This window comes from Panthera leo, chromosome A2, assembly GCF_018350215.1.
Source record: "Panthera leo isolate Ple1 chromosome A2, P.leo_Ple1_pat1.1, whole genome shotgun sequence".
NCBI lineage: Eukaryota > Metazoa > Chordata > Mammalia > Carnivora > Felidae > Panthera > Panthera leo.
The window spans coordinates 131,690,278-131,710,845 of record NC_056680.1 but is presented as its reverse complement, the minus strand read 5'-3'; the positions used below and the strand labels follow the sequence as shown (position 1 = coordinate 131,710,845).

Sequence of the window (20,568 nt, the reverse complement as noted above, 5' to 3'; positions counted from 1 at the left end):
CTGTTAGAAGTTAGTGCAGATTATATTTCGTATCTGTGGAGACTATGCTAATAGCTCATTACAAATAACTAAAATGTGAAAGGAAAAATACAGTCTATCTCAATGGGCACCGTAAATTCACATTATTGCCACATACATATTCTAGTGTGTGTATCGATTTATTTGATGAAAAATATATTAACAACAACAAAACCTGATAACTAAATAAATAATCCTTTCATCAGCCCCTGATTTCTGCCTTACTAATGCTTTGGTGAATCATCGAGGGGAGTAAATTATTCATTATAAATTTCAAAGAGGAGTCTCCATTGACAAAGCTCTGCTACTGGTCCTTCTTGGAACCAACATCAAGAGAATTCATTGCAATCTCAAATATTGCAATAAAATAGAAGGTGAGAGGCAATCACTCAGGAGAGGTGTCTAGAATGAACTGAGCTCAGGGAGCTCCATCCCAGCTGAGTGAGGTGTGTAAAGATAATTATTAATATTTTGACTTACACTTGGAAAGAAAAAGATTAATCAAGAAGTTGCATACAAATGTCAGCCAAGGTTTTAAATACAGAAATCTTTATTCTATTTCTGATGAAGAATCTGAAAGATTTTAACCATAGCCTTAAATACGGTCACTATATTACAACTTTATGGCATTAACAAAATCAGTTATAGAAGTGTTTCAAATATTTGATTAGCTTAAGGCTTATAACAAAGGACCTAGTACAGTACCACCACTATTGTAATAGTAAATAAAAAAATTAATTAACAAATCTAATTTGTACTGCTTCATAATAAATTCAAGTTTATGAACAATGGAAAGATATTAGGGGAGTCACTGAGATTCTACCACAACTTTACACTAATAGTGAAGAGTTAAATCTTGTGATACAGGTTTTGTAGGAAGGATTCTCTAAAAAAGTTACCACAACATTATCCCCGGTTAACTGTCTCCAGCATGTTAAAATTGTCAATACTACCAATCAGCAATAATTCATCTTTAACTCTTGGTTAGTCTCTGCTAATAAATGTATAATAGAGGAGGAAGAAAATATTGGAGGTCCTCTGGCACTGGACATGTATCTCCCAACTTCTTATCTCATGTGCTCTAGCTAGATACAGACAGTTAAGGGGACAGTCACATTTCCTAACATTCTTTAGCAATAATTTTCCTTGGCTGCCAGAAGGACATCATTTAGATCTGGTGAGGAAGGATTCTTTCTCTTCCACTTAGCTGTCTTCCATTTAGCAAATCATAAAACATTTGGGTAACACTGATTTTTGTAAGTCAGTGTTTAACTTAAATTAATAAATATAAAGACTTTCTTTTCATTAAGGGACATTTCCATCTGTCTTATTCATTATTCAAGGTATAATGTCTAATGATTCTCATTTAATGTTAATACCAAATATGTATCTAAATTTACATAAAATAGAATCACCCCTTTAGTCCAACCAAGAGTATACGGATGCTACCTACTATAGCTACTGACTCAAATATCTGTTGTACACTTTCTATGTGTTAGTCATCAAGCTAAGTACTTTGCAGTTATAAAATTTAATCCCCATTACCACCCTATAAGGTAGATATTACTATTATTCTAATTTTATAGATCGAGAGCATGAGGCTAAAAAAGGTAAGTAATATGTCCAATATTCAATCTAGAAAGCTGATTCCAGTGCCCATGCGATACATGATTTGCTGTGGGGTAGAATTCATGGAAAGCCTAAAAAGACAGATGAACATGGATAGAAAATAAGAGATTTTTAAAAACCGTCACTATCCTCTTTCCCTTATTTTCTCCAATCCACGATTCTCATCAAAATGAAAGCAGGAGGCAATAGCTACAGAATAAAGATCTGTAAGGGGAGAGATTCAATGTGGTCAATTCAATTTAATTTGAATGGGTTATAAACCAACTGGGTCAAGGCCAGCCAAGTGTCAGTTTTGGTTTTTATAGGTCCAACAAGTTTTGTTCATCAAAATACTCATTTGACCCAATGCTAAATGTTTTGAAAATAAGACCCAAAAGACAAAGACTCTAAGCATTCAACATAATTGCCTTAGCACATGAAGCTAACAGGAGAATCCTATGTAAAGTAGTATTCACTTAGGTGCAAAAACCTGTAGGCAAGACTAACAATAAGATTATCTGCAGGTAGGTGTTAATGAGGCCATTCAGACAGATGAGGTGTCAACAAGGTCTAGTTATTGGGGAGTGAACTTGGGTTACTATTGTGTGGTGGGGAAGCAAATTCAGGATCTTGACAGCCATTCGTAAAGCTGTTTGATATATCAAGCTGTTTGATATATCAAGAGGGAAAAAAAAGGCATCTATCTTATTATTAAAGTTTGAAAGAAAGGTAAAATAAGTGAAGATTTTTCCAGATTAAAGTTAAATATATACCACTGGCAAAAAACAGAGTGTGAAAAGGAAGTATTGAAAAGTAATCTCTCGCAATGAAGTGCTTTTACTCTCATACTTCTGTCCTTTAAAGCCCAAACTTAATGCTTTCCCCAATAAATTCAAAGTTATAACAAGGATTTTATATTGTTAGAATGGTAAACATACAACCTATGCAGACCAAACATTTCTTTGAAATACAACAGGTAGATAGAATTTAAGATTACAGTTATCAGGTAGAGATGACGTAAGTGAGCATAATTATTACCCGGGATTGCAATAAATTAGTAGAGGCACAATAAATATAATCTATTAGTGGATACATAAAAGTACCACTACTATTCAACTAATGTGATAATAAAGAAACACAATACTCAGATGACAGCTACCGTCTGGTCACTACTTGCATACCAAAACATCAGAAGACACTTCTCCGAAATATATTTTTATTGCATCTTTTGTTAGTAACTTGATAGAATATATGCCTGAAAGAGGATGGTATGATAGAGAACTTCTGACATATGTTTAATATCAAATATATATTATCACTTATTTCTTCAAGGTAATTTGGGCTTTAATTGCAAATGGATGTTTTCCTCTGAAATTTATGGGACTTTACTTCTAGCTTGTTAACAGGCTTACAGGATTTTTAGTTTTTAAGTTAAGGGAGGGGGGAGTAAAAATTAATATAATCTGCCAATTTGGAACATTTGCCCAAAAAATTTTGGCTTATTATTTGTGAAGGTTGATCAATTATGGGTGCAAGTAATATGTATGATATTAAATTAGTCCACTCAAAGGGATGTATGATCTCTTAAAAATTTTAGAATCATTACAGTGATTCACAATTTATTACAAATGTCAGTTAAATAGATTATAAAGGAACATGGCTGGCTTTCGGTACCCCTACCTATATTTTCTACACCTTTCTTCCTCTTAGCCCACTAGTTATGGTGCTCCAGAACTTAAGTGAGTTTCACCCCAGCATATTGGTACTTCTGAAATTTACTAAAACAGAGCTATGTCCATCACACAGATATTGTCAGCTATGACTAACAGATATAATTTGTCTTAGTTTGAATCTTGATTTTAAATTCCATTACGTAGCCGTTTTAGCTTGCCGAAAGTTTGTATCTAATGTACAATAAGCACCTACTGAATATTTAGTGTTTTCTTTGTGTGGGGAAGTCAGGAAGCATCATTTGCAGAGTCACTCAGTGACTAATTTGAAGTATTAAGTTTGGTGCACTGTAGGGATGGCAAATTCATGAACTTCCATACTCCTTCTCCCCATCAGCCACAGCAGACCTCACTACTTCATCCTAGTTCTCTTTCTGTTTTAGATAGTAACCACAGTCTCAGACACATGGAACAACCTCAGATTCCCATTCAGCAGAGCACTCAAGGCAACCATGAACAATCTGGTATATCCTTGGAAAGGACTGATACCCTGATGATCACAGACTTGGGGTACAAATTCAGCCTTGCTGGGGCACTTGGGTGCCTCAGCAGGTTAAGCATCTGACTTTGCTCAGGTCATGATCTGTCAGTCCATGGGTTTGAGCCCCATGTTGGGCTCTGTGCGGACAGCTCAGAGCCTGGGGCATGCTTTAGATTGTTGTCTCCCTCTCTCTCTGCCCCTCCCTGCTCACACTCTATTTCTCTTTCAAAAATAAACATTAAAATAAACAAACAAACAAACAGATAATTTCAGCCTATGTGCCTTTCCATAGAGGAGTTAAATGGCCTCTGGTGAGTCATTTAATTTCTCTGTGGTCTGTTTTCATCCTGAAAATATGTCAGTGAAAATATGAAGATCTGATGCCATAAATTTATGTTTACATCAGAATAGAGAATGATTTTTTTTAAATGGTAGAAGTAGTTTTGGATAAAGAACAAACACTATTAGTAGTTCAGTCAGCTCACTCTTCAGTCTAATGAAAACAATTTTTCCATTGGGATTATTTTAGGGAAAAGTGCTACCAATTAGAAATACTGCCTTTTCCATTTTTAATGCACTATTTTCTTCAAGTATATTTTTGGATGATCTTTATTAATAAGTTAAAGTACACAATTATTTTTGGAGTTTATCTTAAATTTATCTTCCTACAAAATAACAGAGAATACCTAGAAAATAAGATTAGTCTTCCACATTTCAGCAAAACTTATCACAACTTTTTAATTTCTGGTATTTTCTTTCATTATTGTTGCCAAGAAAGCTCAGGAGGGGCAAACACTTTAGGATTAAAATGAATGGAACTCAAACTAGATAATTTCAGATCATTACACAACTTGTTTTAATGTACAAAATTCATTACCAATCCTCTGCATTCACTATTTCCATAAGATAGCATGCTGTTGTTGTTTCCACTTCTATTTCTGTTTTGCATTGAACATTTGAAAAATGTCTTATGTTTAAATATTTTCCACAAAGGATAGCATTCCATACTAATTAACACTGTTTTTGCTAAGAAAAATATTCTTTTTTTTAAAAAGCCAAGGTATAAAATTAGAAATTTCTTCTTTATTCAGGAATACACTATGTGCTTATAAAAGTCTTAATTGTAATGTGTTCTATCAATTATAAATAGGAAATACTAAGTATACAGTCTTAAAAAATAAATTCTGGGTGAGCCAATTTAGGAATAGTCTAGTCCATGGAAACTAAGTAAGTACCTCAATTCTTAAGGGAACAAGCAAAAATTCTACATATGAAAATATATGACTTACATATTTAGAGATCCCTTAAGAATATAGGTAGTATCCATGCTATCTAAAAACATGAAGTCACTCTATTTAAAAATTCTTGAATGGCCGCTTCAGGATTGTTATTCTTTTCCAAGGCTAACTGGTATGTGAATTGGGTCATGAAAGCATTTTTTATTGAATATTATAGTCTAAGGAAACAAATTATACTCTAGTGACAGAATATGTAAAAAAAAAAAAAAAAAAGGTCTTGGCATGTTTATATGGTAACTTGCAGACATGGAATGGCAACTTTTCCCTAAAAAATGTAAATATGTATTGTATCTATCCATAATCTCTACTTAATTTTTGCATATCAGCACTATCTCATCAAACGATTCCTAAAAGTTCAAGAATGGTGTAGTGGTGAATCAACCATATGCCTTTATATATTTCAGGTAAATTTTAATGCCATCAACTCATAGAAACAGTGAAGTGTATACATGATGAAATATAATTGAAGAGAGAATACAAGAAGTAACAGAAAACCAACTAATTACATAAGTATCTTAACATTAATCATCTCTTGATTATCTGCATCAATGAAAGGGAGTGGCTAATAGAAAATCACAGATAATCTATTTAGTGGGATTGGGTCTCTGGCTTTGTGCTTAGTAGCCAAATTTCTAATTGCCCAGTGTAACTTACTGCAAATGTGTTGTGAGGATGCCCATCACCAGAAGAGTGGCCACAGACACATAATTTTGTTTCTGGAAGCAATTCCTAGATTAAACAAAGAGAATCAGGAGTTGGCTTTTTTTCCCTCCAATCTTAATGCTCAAACTAATAATGTACAATATCATTAAAAAATATTTTTGGATTATTATCTTGGTAGGTGAATATAGATGAGACTATTCCATCTTTGTGTCACGGTTAAAAATGGTATAGATTTAAATAAAAATAATTTGGCAGATACAGAGTTGGATATTTGAACATAATGAATTAACCACTAACCAAAAATAATTCGTCTGCCATGATCTTGACTTAGCAACCTCACTTCCCATTTCTAAGCTAAAATTATGGCCAATGTTAATGAATACTCCTATAAATTTAAATGATACTGTGATTTTAGAGTATGGGGTGGTATTTATCCTTAAAACTTTAATTATGTGTTTTTGAAAAAGCTAACTGTTGATTTGTACTCCATTATAACAATACAGATGAACATGAATCCTGTCTTGTCATGAAATGTGAGGATAATCACAGGAATCTCTTTAACTAAGCTGCCTTGGCCATGCATTACTATTAACACAAATGTTGCCATTAAATATATATTTGAGACCACGGAGCCAAACTCTAGAATCTCTGTGAAAACCTGTTGAATTGTACCACTTGCACTGAGAACTACTCTATACACTCAAATGTATAGTTTGCATTTCTATCTGTAAAAGCAAAGTGATTATTTATTGATAAATGACATGGAATGTCATTTTTTACCTAAGTAGCATGAGACATTTCAAAGATTTTGTCTGAAGGGCAAAAGGATTACACTGCATTTGAACAGACCATGTGACAACACATCCTTAGACTTCATGTATGATATGAAAGGATGATCCCCATTCATAAGATCCACAAGGGAAATTATATCAGAAAAGAAGAAAAGCAAGGAGGGCTGTGGTAGGGGTGTCAGGGAGTATTTGTAGTGGTTTGATGCATGTAAATATTACATCTTATAAATAATTCTTTTCAAATACATCTCTGAAGTTCAGGGTCTCTGTTTAAGAAACGGATTGTATATGCTTTACATGACTACGTGCCATTTTCTGCAAGATAAGAGCAGCATTAATTCAAACAGGAAAAATGGCTTCCAAAATATACCTTTCCTTTCATTTCCTATGAAGAAGTATGTTAACCTGATGCTGGCAGATGAGGACTACAGAAAAAAAAATGTTCAAGTTATATTTTACTGTCAGAATCCAACAAACACGTTTTCATCTAAATTATTTTGTCAACAGCCTTGTAGTACCCTTGCTAACCTTATTTGGCACCAGTGCATAATTAGATACACAGGGGTGTGACTCCAATTGAAGGTGTTGGCATTGTAGCACTCTGTGAAAATATTAACTATGAGGTTAACTCCAATTTTCTCTTCTTTAATTAAATGCACATGGTACTAATGAGGTAACCTACTGTTCCTTGATAGCACTAATTAGCTAAGAGGAGAGTACACTCTCACACTGCAATTTAAACCTAAAAATAAGGTTGAAATATGCTAATTGCAGGCAATTTAAAACAGTACAAGTTGAAGAACTAGTCATAATAAGAGAAACTGACTGCTTTACAGCTAGGCAGCTGTAACTTTGGTTAAAATCAAAACAAGCCACATGATTTTTGGACTGCTATTTAACAAGGTCATAAGCATCCTAAAAAAAAATGAAATGCGACCCCATACTGTAGCAATGAACCATACTAGCAAAAAATCCTCAGATGAACACTCGTCAACATAAAAGCAAAAACAAGTGAGCATCGCCAGAACTCCGAAGGCGCCATGACACTATTTACATTTATACTGAAAACTAAACTCCATAAATAAGCAATATCACCTTAAACTCTTTCAAGAGCACCCAAATCAAATATTGTACTTTGTGTCTTCAACATACCACAAAACACACTGGAGTCCTGAAGATCTGCCATTCCAGTCACGGGGTCAGAAGGAAGGATACATAGAAGCTTACATAATAAGCCTCGACACTCGAGAAATATAGAAATGAGAAATTTCCAGATAATGTACAAGTACAGTGATAAAAGGAATACACAAAAGATGCTATGGAATAAAATGGTGTATGTACCATTTAAGGAATACAGGTGTGAAAATATCAGAAGGATTTTATTATGAGGAGATTTTCACTACTCCTCTCTACAGATGAGAGGTTTGGGATGAAAGTAGCCTGGAGCTTCACGGTGAGAGAGAATATTCTCCATTCTTAGCTCAAATGACTCAGAAATATAATTTCAATAAATCCAAGTATAATCCAAACGTATTTTCTTGAGTTGCTTCTCAAAGATTTCCCAAATGTGGTTTTAAATGATAAACAATGAGATAAACTTTGATACACAGCATGCTTCTGAGAGACCTTCAGATCATTAAAATATATGTTCTCACTGTACAAAGTATATTTTCATTATTTTTTGATTCTGTAAAATCCATAACGTCATATTTTTATTAATCAGAAACTTTAATTCACCAAAACACTCACAGATGGACAATGCCAAATCATTCTTATTAACACAGATAGAAATAAAGTACACTAAAATGATAGTGTCATTCGTTGATCCTTAGGGACAAGAGATAGGGACTGCCCCACACTAACGACTCACAGTGACATTTTTTTTTGCCCCTGCCACTTAGCATGCAAAATTATAAAGTATATGCATTTTAAACAATAGAAAGAGTTGAGCAAGCAGGGTGCCTGGGTGGCTCAGTTGGTTAAGCAACCGGCTCTTGATTTGGGCTCCTGAGTTTGAGCCCCGAGTCAGACTTCGCAGTGACAGTGCAGAGCCTGCCTGGGATTCTCTCCATCTCTTCTTCTCTCTCTCTGTCCCTCCCCTGCTCTCTAGCTCTCAAAATAAATAAATAAACTTTGAAAAAATTAAAATAAAAAGAAAGAAAGAGTTGAGCAAGCAAGAGTTAAAAAGCAAAATTTGTGAAAATAGAAAGCCAACTTAAAGTTTACTCAAGAACAATAATAGGAGAAAGCAAATCATTTGAAAGGCAAAAGCTTCTACTTCCAAACTAATAATTCCTGGAGTTAAAAGTATGTGGGAATAAATTTTGCACTACCATTAGCCCGTCACCCTGTCTTGCCAAAAGGCTTGGTTGAAAAAACTGTGCTTTGAAAAACCCACCCAGCTTCTTCTCCTGCCTGTCCTAGAGCTTTCTACAACAGAAAGTGATAGAATATTGGTGAAAGAGGCTAATAAGTCGCTAATCAACCATGCTTTACTAGATTCATGAAGTTGTGGGTCTGTAAAGGAGTAGCAAGGCGAATGAAATCAGTCATTTAGAAATGGGTCTCCTACAGGCAACCTGACATATTCCAGCAAATTGCAGGGAAATACAATGTGAATGGATATTTTAAATGTTTGCATCTGTTTCAAATAAGCACAAAAGAACCTTTTAACAGTGAAAAGGCCAGGACAGTGTACTGGAATGAGCTTTCGACATTAACTTCAGAAGGAATCTATTCTTCTGTTAAATATGGATCATTGTAATTTTCTGTTAAAACAATAAAAGGTAAGCCATTCAGTGTTGAAAACAAAAATACTAGCTCTGGAGACAGTATGACAGGGTTCAGATCCTGACTCAACACTTAGTAGCGGTGTGAACTTGAGCAAGTTATTTAGCCTCTCTTGGCCCCTCTCTCTAGGAAGGGTAATAAATGACACCATCATAAGATTAAATACACTGATTTGTATCTAGAACAGTGCTGGAACCCATATGTTCAACAATGTACTTAATATTTATTCGCTGTCATTACTGCCTCAGAACATTCAATTTTTTTTCAAATAAAAATATTAAAGTCCTACTATGTATGCAGTACTACACGCTGTAAAGTATACACAAATTCCCAAGACATCATATCTGCATACAAATAGCTTTCAGTCTCTCATTAGACTTCATGATACAAATCAAAACCTCTTTCACATGAATAAAAAATCTTTTGACCACGGAGGTAAAATATCTGTACTCTGAAAACTACATGACAGTGATAAAAGAAATTAAGCATGACACAAATAAATGGAAAGATATACCATGCTCATGGATTGGAAAAACTAATATTGTTAAAATGATGTTACCCAAAGTAGTCTACAGAGTGAATGCAATCCCTATCAAAATACCAAGAACATTTTTCACAGAACTAAAACAAATAATCCTTAAATGTATATGGAACCATAAAAGATCCTGAAGAGGCAAAACAATCTTGAGAAAGAAGAACAGATCTGGAGGTATCACAATCCCAAATTTTAAGCCATTCTACAAAGCTATATTAATCCAAACAGTAATGACACGGGCACAAAAATAGCCAGATAGATCAACAGAACAGAACAGAGAGGCCAGAAATAAACCCACACTTATATGGTCAATTAATCCATGACAAACGAGACAAGAATATACAATGGGGAAAAGAGAGTCTCTTCAACAAATGGTGTCGAGAAAACTAGACAGCTACATGCAAAAACAAAAAACAAAAAACAACAAAAAAAAGTGAAACTGGACCTTTCTTACACTGACAACAAAAATAAACTCAAAATGGAGTGAAGACCTAAACATAAGATATGAAACCATATAACTCCTAAAAGAAAACCTAAGCAGTAAACTACTGGACATCAACCTTAGCAATCCTTTTTTTTTTTTTTTTTTTTTTTTTGGCGGTGTTAGGGGGATCTATCACCTCAGGCAAAGGCACAAAGGCAACAAAAGCAAAGATAAATTATTGGGACTACATTAAACTAAAGCTTTTGTATAGTAAAGGAAACAATGAACCTAAAGGGAAACCTACTGAATGACAGAAGATACTTACAAATGATAGGGGGTTAATATCAAAAATATATAAAGAGCTCATACAACCAATGCCAAACAAAACAAATGCTCCAAATCAGAGGACCTGAACAGATACTTTTCCAAAGAAGATGTACAAATGGCAAGCAGGCACATGAAAAGATCCTTGATATCACTCATCATCAGGGAAATGCAAATCAAAACCTCAATGAGATATCACTTCACAGTTGTCAGATTGGCTAGTATCAATAAGGCAAGACATAACAAGTGTTGACGAGGATGTGGAAAAAAAAGGAAACTTTTGGGCCCAATTGGTGAGAATGTAAACTGGTGCAGCCACTACAGAAGACAGTGGGGAGGAATGGGGCACCTGGGTGGATCAGTTGGTTAAGTGTCCCCCTCTTGTCAGGCTTGGCACTGACAGTGGGGATCCTGCTTGTGATTCTCTCCTTCTTTCTCTGCCCTTCCCTCTTCTCTTTTTCTCAAAATAAATTAATAAATTAAAGAAAAAATAAAACAGTACAATGGTTCCTCAAAAAGTTAGAAATACCATACCACCCAGCAATTCCACTTCTGAATCTGAAGAAAACAAAAACTCTAATTTGAAAAGATATATGTACCCCTATGTTCATTGTAACATTATTCACAATAGCTAAGACATGGAAGCGTCCTGAGTCCCATCAAAAGATGATGAATAATGAAGATGTGGCATCCATGTATACAATGCAGTATTACTCAGACATAAAAAAGAAAGAAATCTTGCAATTTGTGACAACATGGATGGACCTGCAGGGTATTCTGCTAAGAGAAGTAAGTTAGACAAAGAAAGATAAATACCATATAAGTTCACTTACATGTGAATCCAAAAAAACAAAACAGAAACAGTCTCATAAATGAAGAGAACAAATGGGTGGTGGCCAGAGGGGTGGGAGGATGGGTGAAATAGATGAAAGGGATTAAGAGGTACAGACTTCCAATTATAAACTAAGTAAGTCATGGGTATGTAAAGTACAGCATAGGAAATAGAGTCAATAATACTGCAATAACTTTGGTGACAGATGTTAACTAGACTTATTGTGGGGATCATTTCATAATGTATATACATGTTGAATCATTACATTGCATACCTGGAATTAATATATTATTGTATGTCAATGATATTTCAATAAAATTAAAATAAAATACATTATCTTTTAGCTTTTTAGAAACCTGATGCAGCAAAGCAAAAATTAATATGATTGTGTTTGCATTCAGTAACAAGGTGAAGTGACTTCTAAAAGAAAGAATATAATTTTTGCAAAGTTGATGAAGGTATACGTTTCATAGAAAAATAGGCAAGAATTATATATTGATCGTTTATAACAAATAAAAATGTTTTAAATAAGTTTGTTGCTTGAGGTTGGCGGAAGCTGTGCTCAAACTTTTCTTTAACATTTCTTCAGATTTTATTTTTTTATTTAAAACATTTTTTTTAATGTTTATTTATTTTTGAGACAGAGAGAGACAGAGCATGAACGGGAGAGGGTCAGAGAGAGAGGGAGACACAGAATGCGGAGCAGGCTCCAGGCTCTGAGCTGTCAGCAGAGAGCCCGATGCGGGGCTCAAACTCACGGACCGTGAGATTATGACCTAAGCTGAAGTCAGACGCTCAACCGACTGAGCCACCCAGGTGCCCCAGATTTTATTTTTTAGTAATCTCTACACCCAACATAGGGTTTGAACTCACAACTCCAAGATCAAGAGTTGTATGCTCCACTGACTGAGCCAGCCAGGTGCCCTTTTCTTTAACATGTTTAAAAAAAGCTGAAATACAATGATATCTGAATGGAACCGTAGTCCACATTTTAAAGGTACACAAGTTTTTAAAAAAAGTGTTTAGCTAGTCAAGAAATATGGCCACTCTTGACCTGGTATAAAACAAGAACAAAATTAAACAGTTGGTTGGCCTTTCTTCTACTCCAACTGTTTAGTTTGTTGGTTTGGTTGGCTGTTTTGAGGCCATTCATTATATCTTATGGAAACTGCCCCCGGGACAGTGTGGCCAGGGTTGTGCCAGGACGTTCTGTGTTGGCTTAGCAAATTCAAATTGCTTCATCCTTCTCCAGCCCATGTTTGAAAAACAGATTCAAAGCTGTCTAGCTCTGAAGAAAAGGTGAAGAAAACAGAACTAATGCCTGGAAAAGATTTTGTATATTTCCTAAGTCCAGTGGCTCAAAGTGGTTGGGTTAGCCCTGCCTTCCTTTTTTTCCCCCTGTGGCACAGACTGCAAAACCCACATAAAGTTGAGGAGCACATGATGTGGCCATCAAAGAATCACTTTGCAGACAAGGGAAATGAAGTCCAAGGAGCTGAAATTATTTACAAAAGGTCATGCTTTTCTTTTTAAATGTTTATTTATTTTTGAGAGAGGGGGAGGGGCAGAGACAGAGGGGGACAGAGGATCAAAGTGGGCCCTGTGCTGACAGCAGAGACCCCGAAGCAGGGCCTGAACTCACGAACTGCGAGGTCATGACCTGAGCCAAAGTCAGATGCTCAACACACTGAGACACCCAGGCGCCCCAAAAGGTCATATTTTTGTATTTATTTTTAAGGCTTCTGTGCACAATTGTACAGGTTCTCAAACTTTAGCATGTGAAAAAATCTCTGGATAAGTTGTTATAACTGCAGTTTCAAGGCTACATTCCTAGAGAATCAGATGCAAAAGATCTGGGATAGGGTATAAGAATATGCATTTAAAAAAGCATCTTGGTGATTGTGATTTAGAGCTTCTGTAATTCTACTTTGAGAAACCTTGTCTTTTGTGTTCAGGATATTTGCATTACAGGTAAGTTTCATTATTTCATTCTATTTAGTCAGTCAACACTTTTTTCAGAAGGTTGCCATTGTCTCCATCTAGATACCACAGACACTTGGGAAGATTTGTGATTTTAAAGTACTTAATAGTAATCAATTCAACACACTGAAATTTCCAAAATAAGATTTGATCCCCATTTCATAGTGAAAAAGTACTGAAGAATTAAGAAAAATTACAGAATATAACAATGTTGAAGTCAGATTTTTCGCTCTGTTTTTGTCAATCCTGTCTCATTCACCTCAGAAAACTGCCATCATAACTGGCACTAATTGGCACCCTTGTTACAAATCTCAGCAGAGGAGTCAAGGATAGAAAGATATGGACACCTTTTACCCAAGCACCTGGCTGTCTGCACAGGTGAGGCTGAGATCAAGGATGGGACAGATGACCTGGCTGCCGTCTGTGAGAAGGATAAGACCTACAACTGTTCCCTGACTATGTAGACAACTTGAATCTCCAGGGATGTTAATCAAGTATCTCTCATGTGTCTAAAGTCACTGAAAAACAAAAGATGCCCACAGTGCTTCTACAAGTGATGTAGTTATTATATTTTAAGAGGGGATGAAGGCAGCAGTTAACAGACACTTCTGGCTTGAGATACTCCTACAGAATATTAGTGACTATTGTAATTTTTCTTGTGATTTGCTTGCTTATTTTATTCAAGAAAATATTTTAAGCTCTTCTGAAAAAAATAGGGAGTTGGATTTCTCACGAACATCTGGAGGGCAGAAGAGAAAAATTTAAGTATCTAATAATTAGTGAATTGATAAAATGAACATACTGAATGTAATACGATTTTTCCTTTTCCTGAGTGTGTTGAGGCTAAGCAGAAATCACTATGCAAACATAAGAATAACAGTCCCAGTTTTATGCTCTTCTTTTTTTACTTTGTAGTTGAAAGAAAATGCAGATGTGTCTTGCTACCTTGAGTTAGGTGAGGTAATACAGGGTCAGAGTACGCCATGGGAAAACAGCTTTCTCTATGAAGTGAGAATGTACAGAGCAGCGGTCCTGTATGCCAGCACAGGACACCACAGATTTACTGATCACATCTTTTATGTCACCATAATGAGTTCTATTCTATTTTTTATCTTGGCTGCTGACTTCTTTTTAATCCTCAACCTCCCCTTCCCCTCTGGTCCAATGTCTGGGCAGAAAGCTTGCGCACGCACCTCTCCTTTGCCACTGTAGGGAAACTTAAATCCCCACTCAAGGGATCTTTTCTCCAACTCACGTCAGAGGCCCTAGAAAGACCCAACCCGTTCCCTCCTGGACCTGCTGGTGTCCAGTCAGCTCTCCCCAGGAGTCTCTTTCTTGTGTGAGGAAGAAAATTTCTCTCAAAGTTCTCTTGGTATTTGGAGTGTCATGAGCTTTGACATCTGAACCAAATTTTGGGTGGGGGTCCCTCTCACTTCTGTGGATACAAAGTCAAGTGGTAGCACCTAACCCAAAGAATTTATAGTCAAATCAGGAAGACAAACTACTAGTGACTAGTAACATATTATATGCTATAAAAGATGGATGCGCAGGGTGCCACGGAAGCATAGAGGAAGGACAGAAAAGGATTTTAGCCTAGGTGATGATGAGTAGATGTCGATATACAAAATGGGTATGTGGTGGGTGGAGGTAGGGAGCTTTCAAGATCAAAGGAGCAGCCTATACGAAGGCTTGCAGCTAAATGACCCCCTGCTGCATTCAGAGAAACATAGACAGATGGTCTAGCAAGGCCAGAGAACAGACAGGGTGGCAGGCATGAGGACAAAAGGGAGAAGCAGAGGCCAGATCTTCAAGAGCATCACGTAAAGTGGCCTTCACGTGCATCAAATTTCTCATCACTAAATGTGTACTTCATCTGCCTTTTCTCTAGGAGGATTCATTGAAGGGTTAAATACATAAAACATTTCGGAAGTATTTAGAATACTATAACTGTGATCCTGAAAGTAACTGACCAGTACATGTTGGCACAAGTGATTCTTTTAAAATCTTTACGGTGGCAAGAAATCACTTTTTGTTTCCAGGAATTTTCCTTCCTCCTCCTTCCAGTCAGCTGCTTTCCTAGGACCTTACATATGTCTTATTCCTTATTATTTTTTCCCAATTCCTTAAGTCTACTGGTAAATTCAAGTATATTTAAAGTCAGTTCAGTATCAAAATTTCATTTGGAAAACTGGGGTGCAAGACCAGAAGAGTACTAAAATGTAATGTGCCTGAATCATGTCCCAATAAAGGTACAGAACTAAATTAACTTTTGTATTACCAAGCAAAAGTTAAGAAAAATAACTTGATGTGACACACCAGGATATTTTTATCTCCCAGAAAGTTTTGTGATTAACTACACTGAAAACTTTGGAAAACATAAGATCTTAGTTCAATTTTATAAATGCAGCACTCAAGGAAATGAAATGAACTTTTTAAAATTTGGGGTTCAGAAAAAGAAAGGAATGCTTCGTACTAGATTTACTGGATATTGCCCCTTTCCTTGCTATTTGGGGCATTCAGAATATAATTTCACAGATGATATATTTTTCTTAATGTGATTTTCAGACTCCATCTAATGGAAAATGCCTGGTTAGGATTAAGAGACATAGTACAGATGTTAAGCTACATTTGCATGCAATTATTTCTAAAACAAATGCCAGGGTACAGAGTCTATTGAAATGGCTTTCAGGACGGCTGGCACAATGCATTAAACCAGCTTCCAATTTCTAAGTAAGTCAATATTCTGACTATTTCAAGTCAAGACACTGAGCACAAGCATAAACCTTAGATTTTTTACCTTGACACATTGTCCAAGAATGTATGGACATAGGGTTAGAGCCCAAGAATTCAGGGTAGGGATTTAACATTTTTTAAAGAAAAAGCCTTTCTTGCTTAATTTAAAAAAAATGCATTTTACGTTTTAATCTCCATATCTGAAAAAAATTAAAATTACTATGAAATAAGTTAAACTAATAATTTAATAGGTGAAATAAAACAGAGAGTAATGCATTAGAAGTGCTGTGTAGCTTTCAACTTGATTCAGGGTTTTGTTTGTTTTTTTTCAAAAACAACAAAAACTATCCATAAAGTTATCAATTTTTTGTTAGTAGAAACCTTAGCTTAGCTGATGGTCTTGTAGTGATACACTTTTAAACGTCATACTAGAAGTAAGACACTCTTGTTTAAAGTACTTCTGAAATGCATCTATCCTCAATTTTAACAGATACATCGTAAGTAGTGAGTGGCAGGACCAAAAGGAGCCATTCACTGCCTTTTTGGAGGAGGCGCTAACCCTACATGTCCTTGGAGTCGATGGACTGGGCAAGACCTTTAATTACCCCTCAGGAATCTTTTCCATAGAAATGTATTTTCGGATTTGGACTTGACTCCATGAATGAAGTACGCAGAGCAACTGCTGTATCTATTACGCATCACGACAAAACACTGAATCATACTTTCATTGGTCAAAATTCAGAAAGTATCAGCATCTCCTTTACCGTGTGCTTTACTCCTCGTTGAGGAGCAATTGAAATCATGTAGCCCTAGGAATTTACGAGGGGACTAGAAGTTGTGGCAGGTCCTTTTCTGATCCCTGCAGGGGAAGCAGCAGCAGCCCTTGGATCAGCTACTTTTTATCCGCTGTTGGTCTCAGTGGCAGCTCCTTTTCTTGCCAATAATGATAAATGATAGACTCTTTAATGAGGAATAGAGACTGCAAGCTGCACACACAGAAGCTTATCTTGTTGGCATCTCTGATTATAATTTGCTCCCTATCAACCTCTTCTCCCTCCTGACTGTGATGTGAGGTAGAGAGGAAACCTTAAGGAAGAGGATCAATTATTTAAAAATAGTACTCTTTCCGACAGAAACTCTTCCCATTAGGCATAGAAAACTCTCATGATGCCAAGAGAAACTCCCGCAGAGTCCCAGCTCTGCCCTGTACTTTTTTTTTTCATATCAAAAGATTATTCTACACATTGTTGGGTAAACATCTAACTGCATCATCAAGTCCCACTGCATTGTCAACAGTGCCTCCCAACAGGTGGAGATGATGAAGTACAGGACAGAAAGGAATATTGGAAGTCAGAATCACTCCAGTAGAATCTTTTAACCATAGTGGTGACAGAGACTCCTCCAGGGAGTCTCCACTAATTCCCCCATCTCTTCCCTTGCAAACCACAGCTTTATCGCAGTCACAAATGGATCTAGATCCTGGACAATGAAGACAATCAAGAAAAGGCAGGATTCCCGTTTCATACCTCATCATCCTTGTTATTTTAAACTTGTTTTCCAAAAATGAAAAATTTGAGAGACCTTTTGGACAGCAATTAAGAGGCATATGCTATCAGTGATTAATACCAGGATAAAAAGCACAGGAATTGGAATCAGACAGACTTGAATTCATGTAGCAGCTCAAACTACCAGCTATGTGACCTCAGATAGTGTAATTTAACCTTTCCAAGCCTGTTTCCTATTCTGAAATAAGACAGCATAAATAAACACATTATCGGGTACATCAAGTGAGCACTGAATATATATGGTAGCCAAGTGAAATAAAATCACAAATGCTTTAGAATCTCTCTTTTGTTAGAGAAAAAGAGGCATTAAAAAAGAATAGGAACATGGGAAATGTGACTTCTCTAACATCTCTGGTTGACGCCTCAGCTTTCCTTTTCATTGGCTTAGTCACCTATTTAGTTATGATCACCCACAACACCTGTCACTAAAGGCCGGATGGGGACTAAGATAAAGCCCTTTATTGGGCAGGGGAGTCTGTATCACTACACTGAGCAAGTACAAAATCCTCACACAGATACATGAGTGAACTAGTAGTAAAAGGCTGCTCTGTATTCGCAAAACATGGTTTAAAATATCAAAATTAGTGTTTGACACTTAAAATACGAAAATACAATTGAAAGTAACTAGATTCCACGAGGTATGATTATTATTAAAATAAATATAATGTAACTTCTCCAAAGAATTTATTTTTGAGAGTTTAGGTCCACAAAGATGGACAGCTGAGATGTGTTCTGAATTAGAAAAGATGGAAGGAGAGCAAAAGCTATCACAGTAATCACTATGCATAACAATAGAAAAAGAAAATAGTAGCCCAGAGCCAGGATCACAAACTTGCACAAAACCACCAGGGCTATATATGTACTAAAAATAGTATAGAGTCGCCATTTTTTAAATGCATTAAACAGTTTACCAGGAAAGAAAATGTCAAAATTTTAGAATTGTGTTACTATTAGAAATTATTCATTTCTAAGCCAGGACCATGTTTCATTATCCAATAGCTGCTCTCAAGAATGAAGCTAATTTACATTTAAAATAGGAGTACAGTCTACTCTTTAAAAGCACAATGGTAAACACACCAATTTGACAATTACATTAATATGAGTATTTGCATAATCTGTCTTCCACACCTGTTCTTAATTTGAAGCAGCTGCAGGACAAATCACATCACACTAATCTCAATGGGTATGTGTGTGTTCCAAACAGTAATGCGCGCATCTTATTTTTCGAAGATCTTTTATTTTTTAAATGTTTCCTGACTTTTAAAATTTTGGTGAAAGTTTTATACAAGCCATAATATTTATTAAGTCAATATTAATTAGTGGAATAAGCATAAAATCAAATAATAACATTAATTAGAGGAATAAGTATAAAACCAAATTAGTGGAATAAGCATAAAACCCTTACATTATTGGCCTCCTCTGTTTCAACATGTGAGAATACTGATTTTTATCGCTGGAGGTTTTTCTTATTTTTTAAGTAACATGTAACATGTATTTTATATACAACAAAAAGGATTAAAAAGAACAATAAAAATATATCTAGAAAACTTCAGTAAGAAATATAACCAGAGAATCAACAGCAAATGCATTAATGGAGAATCAAGCAATAGCTACAAATGATCTGGAAATGTGTTTGCAACACGGATAATTGTGGCATCTTTTGGAACATCTTTTCTAAACTGGATTCCATTTATGTTTTAACAAAACTGTATCATAATTTAATGAGCAGAGATTTACTTTCATCTTGTAAAGGATACACTTTGTTTATGTGTATTGAAATATATACTCAGTGCCATCAAAAAGGAAGTCAGATTATTATTGTTACATATTCTTCTACTTCATGTATTTAAATCATTCAGTTAAGATTCTAGCTGGTAGAATCTAAGAGACCCATGTAATCTGTCAACAAAACTGTCTCTCTTTAATCTTCTATTATGCATGGGAAATGAAATTAGAGCTTTCTAAAGATGTTATTTATTTCCTGAAAATTGAATGAGAGCATGAACAGTAATGAACTAGAGCAATAGAGACGATCTGTTTATTTACAGGCTGTTGACTTCCATAGAAGTAAACATTGAATGCCTCAATTCTTAGTTCAGTATTTCATTCAGAATCCCATTTTTACAAGTGCTTTCATTATAGTAGAAGATGAAAATACTTAAAACATTCATTGTAGCTTGCATTTCTATTACATTTTTTATGCTCATTATTTACCAATTCTCAGCATAAGAGAAACTGAGAGTCAAAAGAGTTAAGTGATTTGCTCAACTCTCAAAACCTGTACCAGCCTTATAGACCAGGCATTCTGACCCCAGAATATTCTTTCTTATCACTCAGAGCTGGTTTTCAATTGAATAATAGCCATTAGTATAAATAAACAGGAGAAAACATTTTTAATAACAAAATATTTTAAAGTTTCTTTTTTTTTCACTTCACAGGATCTGAAATATTTCAACTCATGGCTTTAAATGTACTAGAAAACACTTTCTTTTTTAATTTTTATTAATGTTTATTTATTTTTGAGAGAGACAGAGACAGAGTATGAGCAGGGGAGGGGCAGAGAGAGAGGGAGACACAGAATCCAAAGCAGGCTCCAGGTTCTTAGCCATCAGCACAGAGCCCCACGCGGGGCTTGAACCCACGAGCTGTGAGATCATGACCTGAGCTGAAGTCGGACGCCCAACTGACTGAGCAACCCAAGCACCTCCAGAAAACACTGTTTCAACAGTGACTATAATAAAAGAAAAGAACTATTTTCTATTTAGATAAATATAGTGCAAATTCTTACCGAGAACC

The 20,568-nt window shown here is 35.6% G+C and overlaps 1 protein-coding gene across 1 annotated transcript in view; it reads right to left on the bottom strand.

The window, feature by feature from the left end:
* FOXP2 (forkhead box P2) overlaps positions 1-20,568 on the bottom strand; it is a 539,953-nt gene that overhangs the window by 114,753 nt on the left and 404,632 nt on the right. The window contains exon 10 of the mRNA XM_042922589.1: positions 5,790-5,864. Within this exon, the coding sequence (XP_042778523.1) occupies positions 5,790-5,864 (75 nt within the window). The remainder of the gene's footprint in view (positions 1-5,789; positions 5,865-20,568) is intronic.